This window comes from Alosa alosa, chromosome 18, assembly GCF_017589495.1.
Source record: "Alosa alosa isolate M-15738 ecotype Scorff River chromosome 18, AALO_Geno_1.1, whole genome shotgun sequence".
Classification (NCBI taxonomy): Eukaryota; Metazoa; Chordata; class Actinopteri; order Clupeiformes; family Clupeidae; genus Alosa; species Alosa alosa.
This window is the reverse complement of record NC_063206.1, coordinates 14,923,235-14,933,358: the sequence shown is the minus strand read 5'-3', so window position 1 is coordinate 14,933,358 and position 10,124 is coordinate 14,923,235. Positions and strand designations below refer to the sequence as shown.

At 41.3% G+C, this 10,124-nt stretch overlaps 1 protein-coding gene across 3 annotated transcripts; it reads left to right on the top strand.

Annotated features, from left to right (window-relative positions):
* Positions 1-2,121: 2,121 nt before the first annotated feature.
* On the top strand, positions 2,122-5,466 carry LOC125311809 (translation initiation factor IF-2-like). Of its 3 annotated transcripts, XM_048270152.1 has the most exons (10): positions 2,122-2,282; positions 2,367-2,462; positions 2,712-2,792; positions 3,229-3,360; positions 3,451-3,534; positions 3,670-3,780; positions 4,124-4,231; positions 4,322-4,363; positions 4,516-4,623; positions 4,889-5,466. In XM_048270152.1, the coding sequence occupies exons 1-10, from the start codon at positions 2,168-2,170 to the stop codon at positions 5,350-5,352; spliced, it is 1,341 nt and encodes a 446-aa protein (XP_048126109.1). In that variant the 5' UTR covers positions 2,122-2,167; the 3' UTR covers positions 5,353-5,466. The 3 variants fall into 3 exon arrangements, with proteins under 3 accessions (XP_048126109.1, XP_048126108.1, XP_048126107.1); XM_048270151.1 differs by having other exon boundaries at positions 3,457-3,534; positions 4,124-4,363; XM_048270150.1 differs by having other exon boundaries at positions 4,124-4,363.
* Positions 5,467-10,124: the final 4,658 nt, after the last annotated feature.

The following is a 10,124-nucleotide window of genomic DNA, read 5'->3' as shown; positions in this document are numbered from 1 at the left end:
TATTGAAATGTAACCAATGGGCCGCTGATTGTCCTTCCTTTGGGCCGATCGCTGGCCAAAATTATTCAATTATATATATATAGCCTATTCTACCGGCCCAAAAGGTGCGTCGGCCCACCGGGAAAATGCCCGGTATGCCAGATGGCCAGTCCGCCCATGCGGGCGCCTGAAACCCCACATCCACTCTCCAATCCTTTAAGACAGGAGGGGCAGGTAGTGGAACAGGTTGAATACTTCAAGTACCTTGGTACTCAGATTGACCACTGCCTGTCCTTCACTCAGCATGTAGACGGAGTTTATAAAAAAGCACAACAACGCATGTGTCTCCTGAGGAAGCTCAAAGGATTTGATGTCAGACAGGACATTTTCAAGTTGGTATATCAGACATTGATAGAATCTATCATCTCCTTCAATATTACATCTGGGTACTGCTTTCTAACAAACAGATGCAAAGGAACGCTGGCTATAGGATAATCAAACAGGTAGGCAAGATCATCAGCATCCCACAAAAACAGCTGTCAGATCTATACACTCAGGCAGTGGAAAGAAAATCATATTCCATTCTCCAGGATCCATCCCATGCCCTCCACCGATGTTTTGAGCTGCTACCATCAAGCAGAAGATACAAAGTGCCTCTGGCCAAAAAAGTCACTCTACACATACACAAACATACATCTTAAACAAACATTACACACACACACATAATTAGGACATTGCCTTCAATTAAAGATTTTTTTCGAACATGGCAACATGTTGGACAATAAAGCTTTTGAATCTTGAATCTTGAATACCAGTGAATATTTCACATCTTATCAAAAGCTGGCAGCTATTAAGAGTGACATTCTTTGCCTCAAAAATAAAGCTAAGACACATCTGTGAATTTAAGGATTTTAACCGCAGGCTGTGAAGTTTTATGCAGGTGTCTTTTATAGGGGAAACATGCTAAAATAAAACTCAAAATTTGATTGTTTTGGTATGAATGTTGAATATATATATATATATATATATTTTTTTTTTTTTTTTTTTTTTTATGCAGCCCTATAAACTAAACCCCTCTTCTACTGCATGCAAAATAGGCTGACACCAGACATACATGCAGTTCTTACTTCCAGTAACTATATGCATGTGACAATAAACTGTATCCTTGTATCCTTGTATTGTATATACATATAAATTAATATATGAATAATACATGCAGTATATGATTCCTGCAGTGTAGAAAAAACATTCTAACATTATAGAAACTTTCTAATCTAAATGTTAATGTTAATAAACAAAAATTTAATTTAACATGATTTTTTCTTTATAAAAGTATTTTCTTTTTTACTTTTTATTCATTGTTAATTTGTTTGTTGTCTATCTTGTATGTCTTGATGTCACGGGTACGCTGACGACTAGGCTAGACTTGTTATTTCTACTTATTTGATGTCTATGTCTTGATGTCTGTGCCTACAGGAACGCTGTGCTAGTACGCTGCTGTGTCTGGCATCTGGCTATTGTGTGTTTGTAAATTGTCTGTATTTTTAAATTCCTTTTGTAAAGCGACCTTGGAAGGCTCTTGAAAGGCGCTTTATAAATAAAATGTATTATTCTTATTATTATTAATAATAATAATAATAATAATAATAATAATAATAAATAGATTAAGAAAGCCACCGCTATGGTCACTACCATGTTTAGATTGATTTGTTTAGATTCAGTGAATTTGCTACCTTGACAACACCACGTCATGGCTTTGTTCTATCATTCTTGCCATAAAAATCAACTGCCTTGCATGTGCTTATGTCACAATGGGGTCCCCATCATGATGTCATAGATCTACAGTGTCATCTTGAATTCTAGCTCTTTCTGCACAGTGAGGAGAGTGGTCAGTTGTTGGTTTACTGGTGAAGAAGAGGCATGGGTTTTCTCTGTCTCCTAAACTGTTGCATTTCGCAACAAGACGACTACAACAATGAAGACGAGTGGCAAAGCTACTACAAAAAGGTTGAGAGAGAGAAAAGAGAGCAAAAGAAAGAGTCGGCCCTGGAAAGTCTCAAAGAAATTAAGAAGAGATACACAAATAGAGATATACAAAAATACACTCTGCAGGATCTCAAGAGAGAGCTAGTTGAAAAAAGTTGAAGATGCATGTGGGGCAAAAAGGAACCATAAGAGCGAGAAGAAAATGAAGAGAGAGCTGAGGAAACTTGTCATGAGAGAGATGAAGAGAGCTCATCTACAGAGAAGAGTCCAGGAAACAGAAGCAGATGAACATGACACCTCCTCTCAGTCCTCTCTGAGTGAGTCTGTGCACAGTAAGACATTCAAACCATAACTGATCTCAAATCACAGCTTTAGCAACTTCAAGTGCTGTTTTTTTCCAGATCTGACCTCAGACCAGGACCGTTCATCCTCTCAGGAGTCTCTAGAAGTGGAGGCACCCCTTAGTGACATGCTGGATAGGGTCGAGTCTGGTCTCAGTGAGTACACAAACAAAGCCCCCAATTTGAAATTCAGCTGAGGCTGTGGCATGGATTTATAGTGATGAACTTCATTATACTGTTTCAAGTCTGGCAAAAAGAGTCAGACTCAAAAGAAGCAGAAGTAGCTGTTCTGAAAACCCTCTGGATAATGAATTTGCTCTGGGTGTATATGCTCAGCACACATCTTAACTGATCTGCCGTTATAGTTCTATAAAGGTCTATGAACTAACTTCAACTGTATTTTAGGTCTGTCAGAGCAAAACATGGAGTCACTGGAAGTGGAGGCAACCCTCAATGACATCCTGGACAAGGTTGAGTCTGACCTGAGTGAGTAGATCAGCAGAGCAACCAAATGTCAAATATGACCAGCCATCTTCAGCCTGAATTGCTGACCCTACTTTAAATCCCATCACTTGTTATATGTGATGGGATCTGAGAAAACCAATCACATGGTGACATTTCACCAATCACATGGTGACATTTCACCAACTTAAGATTCTGATACCATCCTAACAAACATCCAGGATGTTGTTAGGATGGTATCCAGGGTGTTGCTAGCGACGGTATTACAGTAAGGATGCTACTAGGATGGTACTGTATCCAAGATATTGCTAGGATGGTATCAGAATTTCACAGAATTTCACTATGTGATGGGTTTTCACAGATCCCATCACATATATCTAGCAACAAAGCAGGGCCTAAAACTGGCAAAGATGGTGGTCAACACTAATGTCTAATTTTTTAACTTTTAAATGTATTTCAGCTGCAGCAAAAGAGGCAGCAGAAGAAAAGGAGGCAGTGGAAGTGAAGGCTGCTCTCAATGATCTGCTGAGTGGTAACGGAACAGAACTGGTAACTTCACTGAGTGGTATCCAGGATGAAGTGGAGTCTTGCGGTAAGAAGATTAAACAATCCAACATTTATCTCCAGCTTCCACTATTAATTCCAAGAACCCTCATTTCACTGGTGTTATTTTTATGTCTAGCTACAGGCCTGGAGGAGAAACAACTAGATAAGGATGTGAAGGCTCCTCTCGAAAATATCCTAGAAAGTGTTGAATCTCCTCAGAGTGAGTAGACAGACTGTCACATTATGAAACAGAGAGTTTTAGAAACGACATAGGCTGTTATGTTAGCTAAAGTATAGCATTCTTACCAATAGACCCTTGTTGAATCAGTATAATCAAGAGTAAATTAATAAACAGGAGGGACACATGCTGACGCACTGACTGCCGTGACTGTGGAGGCAGAAAAGAGCGTGGAGAAGGATGCAGATGAAATCAAGGCAGCTAGTATCCTCTCAGGTCCCTCTCTGGGTGAGTATGAGAGATATCATTTCTCATTATCTCCACTGTCTGGAAAATGAAATCAAATATATTTTTACTGATAGCTATCTTTATCCCAAGATAGAGCTATACAAGTGAATTATACAGAAGTTTACCAGAAAGAGGAACTTTATATTATATATATATATATATATATATATATATATATATATATATATATATATATATACATATTACAGTGTATGAGTCCAAGAGGAGAATTTTAGCATACTTCATAGAACTCCACTTCAGAAGTGCTTTTATTAACAGTTGTTTTGTTGCAATTTCCATCAACGTAGCTATGAACATTAGCTCTATGTTTTGCCCACTACAGAGGTTGGGCTTCCTAGAAAGGAAACTGAAAAGGAAGGACAAAAAGAGGAAAGGCGGCTGGATGGGCCCTCACTTGACCAAGTTTTGGAGGATTTGGAAATGACCTGCAGTGAGTACAGAGGTCCAGCAGCACCAGCATTTAGCTACACTTTCCATGATAAAGTCCCTAAGTGTGATTTGCCTTTAAATGTTGCTTTAGATGCGCTAAGAGACTTCCTTGAAACCAACAAGAGAGCACTGAGTGAGTAAATGCTGCAGACCACACATTCAGACTCTTATAGTCAAACACTTCAGCATCAGTTTCACTGGATCACTTTAGGCCTCGTAATGTTGTTTTGTACCATAGATGTAGCATGTAGTTCTGCTAAAACATTGTTCAAATGAAATGACCAGGCAAAGGCCATTATGAAGAGGCGGCTGGAGACCAAGTAGAGAAAGAGGAGCCTGTTCAGATGGAAGCAGTGGGAATCCTCACCCTGAAAGAGACGGCTGCTTCCCTGGGTGGGTATTTTAGAGCAACTAAAGTGGGAAGAGTAGCCTAGTCTGTTTTCATTATTCATGCATTTTATCAAAGAGGAGAAACACGCATTACTTTTATTTATACTGATTGGTTCCCCCAGACTGTAATCAATAGTTTTCAACTAAGAGCAGCGTTGAACTGAAATGTTTATTATGCAAACTTGTCACATGTTTCTGTGAATTGGTCACATGTTTCTATCATATGTTGAAGTGTTTTGAAGTAGTTTCTTGGCTAAATAACTTTCAGTTGATGTGGAGACCTCAAAGTCTTCAGCTGAAGAGCAGAAAAACAACCCCCTGCAGACTGGAGCTGTGCAGAAGAAGAAAGTCAGACGGGGAAAAAGGGGCCGAGGCGCCAAGGGAAACAAAAAGACCAACACCACCACGCCTCTCCAGAACGAGGGAGGAGAAGAGAGGAGCAGAGCCCATCCTCCCCAGACTGTTGTTGCGGGGAGGGGAGACAGAGCGGAGGAGAGATGGCCTGCGAACCACAAACGGAGCCAGAGAGAGGAGGTGAGGAGCGGAGCCCACGTGAGACGACAACAGAGCCAGATGGAGCCCGTCTCCGGGAGTGGACATAGGATGAGGGGGAGAGGACACACGACGTGGACCGGAGGCACAGGGAGATGGGATGGACAATGGCGAGGACCCGTGAGGAGGTGGTGGGGTGGAGCTCAGGCAGACTACACACAGTGGGGCGGTGAGGAGTAGAGACGTGTGGAGAGAGACATGAGGCATCTGAGGGACTGGCATCATTCTCAATGGAGAGGAGAGGATGGCAGACATCCCCACTACTGGCAGAATGGGAAGCAATGAGGGAGAGGAGAGAGGAGAGGGGGGGGAGAGGAGGGGAGAGGAAAGGAGAAGAGTGGAGAGAGGGGAGGAAAGGGGGAGAGGGAAGGAGAAGAGAGGAAAGGAGGGAAGGGGAAAGGAAGAAATAGAGAAGAGAAAACCAAGAGCTAAAGAGAAGTGTGCGTTCAGCTGTGCTCCTAATTGATTTGAAACAATGAGCACATGGGATAAAACATGGAGTGGACCGCAAGGAGCATGGCACACACAATACACATCATGACAGCTGCACCAGCTGCAAACATCTGGATATTTAGGGCTGGATTGTGACTATGAGGCTCTTCTGACTTTATACCAAATGTGTATCTTTTTTAACCAATTCAATTCTATATTCTATCATTTTATCCCAGTGCTGAAAGGATCATTTTTCACATCAATAAAATGTGTCTCACTCCATCCAGTGTGTACTTACTTTGGGGCAATTCTGTTCTATATATATATATATATATATATATATATATATGTATACATATATATATATATATATGTTCTAGGCAACATTTTGTATGTTTCCTCTAAAGGTTTGAGTGAAACCTTTGAGGGAAAGGCACCACAACTTAGTATAACATGTTTTAATGTTCATAACTAAATGAAATATATATGTTAAATATATGTATATATAAATATGTTAAATATAATGGTGGTGTTCTGTGAGAACATTGTTGATAGTGTGCCATGAGAGAAACACATTTGGGAAACACCTTCTCTATCGTCTCGAGACCATCTCTCTCCTCCATTACATATTACATATGTACCCCACCTGCTAAGGACCCTAGATAGGCTTTAAGACACACCGGCTCGCCCAGACACACCCACACCCGAACCTATGAAACACCTGTGTTGTCGTGTAATCACTGATAGTTTGATCGGAACGGGTCTCCGAGCGGCCTGGACTGGAGAGATGTCTCTTCACTTAACCCAACATAACCCAACGTTCCATTGAGTCCTGATCAACACAGCATTGTGTGTCTGCGTAGCTTTACTGTATGTTGTTTACACTCTTCAATCCTTAGGGTCAGCTCATGTCATGGACCATGCATTGCTTTTGTTCATTGTCGGTTTGGCCCTTAGTCATTAATCATGCTTTGAACCACAGCCTACGTAACAGACTTTCCTCAGGATATTGAGATCATGTGTAAAGTGGCCAGTCTTTCCCAAAGAAAGCCCAGTGCAACTGCCCACTCATGCGCTCAGACTGAGATCAGATGGTCAATTAGTAGATAATGTTTGGCGTCCCTGGTTTATGACCTTAAAGCTACAGTAATGAGTATGATGAGGCGTCAGGAATTCACCCTGCAATGACTGACCCTGTGGCAAGGAAGGCGACGACTCCTGGTCATCCTCAGCAGAGGGACGCAGTGAGACTGCTGATAAAGTCATTCGCAAATTAACTGTCAATCCACTTTTGAATAAACATATGCTCAAGAAGGGAGAAATGTCCACAGTGGTGAGATGATGAGAGCAACACAAGTTATTTTACAAATAATGGCTTCAAACTCATTCTGATGCTACACCAACATATAATATGGAGCATGAAGTCTCTGATATTGGCAATGTGCGCTTGGAAAGCTTGATATTGCACTATGTAACGTTTGTTAATCGGGTAGATCATGGCCCTTTTAGTTTTTTTTTTTTTTTTATGAACTGAGTACTAAGAGTTGAATATTGATGCCAAGGGGCATAGATATAAATAATTCTTCCATTGCGTTGTTTTAAGTTTTCCCTTAGAATGAGAAAAACAACAATTTAGTCTGTTGTTGCCAAAAACATAATCATTTATAACCTACTTCACAATAATTCTTGATAATTCGTTCAATTTGTGCAATTGTCACATTGGTTATTAAAGTAGTTAAAAATAAACCATCAAACCATACAACTTGCATTCTTGCATGACTAAAATAGACCTCTGAGAAAATGTGTTTGCCTGCTTGCTTTTAGATAGATTATTCTGAAGTATTTTTTTATATTGTTGTCCGTAATAACCAGCTATGAAACCATTTCCTTTCCTTTCCACAGTCATATATATTGTTTTTTTCTGTCAATAAAAGGGGCCATATATAATGGCATGTAACATACCAGCCCAGCAATCATGTTTGCCCTTGCTGAAAGGGTCATGACATTACGCCTATACTTATTTTCTTGTCAGAAAGTCAGAAAAAATAGAGATATGAGGGGGGGTGAAAGCAGGGAGAGAAAGAGGGATGGAAGGAGGGAGGAGAAGGAGAGCTTGTGAGTGAAGAAAGGGCACAGGGGCACATGAGGAGGAAAGAGACATCGAGAGGAGAGAGGAGGAGAGAGGAAGGGAGAGGAGAGAGGAGAGGAGAGGAGGAGAGAGGAGAGGAGGAGAGAGGAAAGGAGAGAGGAGAGGAGGAGAGAGGAGGAGGAGATGAAAGGAGAGAGGAGAGGAGAGGAGGAGAGAGGAGAGGAGGAGAGAGGAGAGGAGAGGAGAGAGGAGAGGAGAGGAGGAGAGGAGAGGAGGAGGAGAGGAGAGAGGAGAGGAGGGGAGAGAGGAGAGGAGGAGAGGAGTAGAGAGGAGAGGAGGAGAGAGGAAAGAAGAGAGGAGAGGAGAGCGAGTGGGGACATCATCTGTGGCCATCATGTTGATTGAGGACAGCCTCAAGCCAGCTCTTTAATTTAGTTCACATTAATGTCACGGCCCCGCGCTATCCGATCGCTTGTCCTGCAGTCAGTGGAGCTAATCAAACCTAATAAGCCTCAAAGGATGTGCAGTGGGCTAAGGAGGATTTGTGTGTGTGTGTGTGTGTGTGTGTGTGTCCAGTTTGTCCACATAAGTATCTAAAGAGGTGAGTAGGTGTATATGTATATGTGTGTGTGTGTGTGTGTGTGTCACAAGATGTGATGTAATGTAATTAGTTCTGTTTGCCTGCTTACTTATTATATTTTTTATTTTTTGCAAACATATGTAGTGTAGAGTGTGTGGCAGTTAATTAGTTGTGAATTATTTGCAATCCAGTTTGTGTGTGTATTTTTGTGAACGTGTGCATGTGTGTGTGAAAGACACTCAAGATTTCTACTTGTTTTTCTGTAAATTACACATGGAGAACCTTCACTCCTGACATTAATTATCACAAAGCAATTACTCAAAACTCGCCGTTAGTGGTCCATGTTCTATTAAGTTCTCGCTCAGACGAATGTGCTCGACGATCATCCAATCAGAACACACAAACACTCTGCTGATACACAAACGCCTCAAGCACTTACCTGTAGATGATGCATAGTGCACACACGTCATTGTGTAAAATTAAAAGAGTTGACTAGAAATAGTTAACTGACAGCCACCTAAAAAGCAATCACACATTATCACAGTCAGACACTTACACACACACTTACACACACACTTACACACACACTTACACACACACGTACACACACACGTACACACACACTTACACACACACTTACACACACTCAATTAATGGCCAACCCCCTTTCGCTTGATTCCCGGTGGTCTTTACAGTCAGGATTTTTTCCTGGCATTATATTATATTATTTATTTTAATGATTGATTAATAAAGGACTCATGAATGATGTCCTCTCCATCGAGCGCTCGCATCTTGTGAAATGTTTGGACGGGCACAGCGGCGGTTTGACACGCAGCCAATCTGGAAAGTCGACAGGAAAGGTGATTGAAATTCATTGCTTTTGTATGTGTTTAATTTGTTACTGGATCAGAGCCTGCATGCCAATTCTAACGAGACAGGCCTCATCCCAAACCCCCCAATTAAACAGCGCAGGTACGGGGCTGTGCTCATTTCCGCTCTCTTACTCTGAAGGGTCCAGTGGGCGTGGGGTGGGGTGGGGTGTGATGGGGAGAGAGAGGGAGAGGATGGGTGAGGAGAGAGATGTACAGTAAGATCTTCATCCAAACTGATATTGCTAGACTATGGTGCAATGTTCTGTTTAAAAATAAAATTAATTCAGTGGTGAAAGATGAACAGCAGGAAAGTTCCATTATGCATATTTAGTACAGAACACGCCTGGAAGCTGCATCAAGATGCTGAGTCAAAAAGGTGGTGACACACATTGTTGTGGGATTTGGGAGAGGCTAATTAACAACACTCTTTCAGGCAGTCTTTCATTTTGGCACACGCTGCCTACATCAGGCCATTTAGAAAGAGATAGCCAGCAGACATGTGAATGAAGCAATGCAGTTGGCAGACACAACTCACTAAATTAAATTGTGTGTATAAAAAAACTAAAACTGTGATTTACATTTCCAGATGAAGCCAAGGACTCGTTCTGTATAAATGACACGCCAGTCACCTAGGTGGGGATGAAAAATAACGTCTCTGAGTGTTTGCATCAAAATGTCAGCTGAAGAGCTTTTTCACCAGGCAGACTCAGAGATTCACAATCTTTAGCATTTCACTTCTTAAAATGAATTACCTGATCATCCTAATTACATTTTATGTCCTTATCCTCTTCATGATAAAAGATACCTTTCAGCGCAGCAAAGATGAATGAAGTGAACAACTCAGTTTTGGGGCTGGGATCATGCAGTTCTATCATCTAGACGTAAACATGGCCACATCTCTAAACAAATTCATATTCAGCCGCTCACAGAAACATAGACACACACACCCACACACACACACACACACACACACACACAC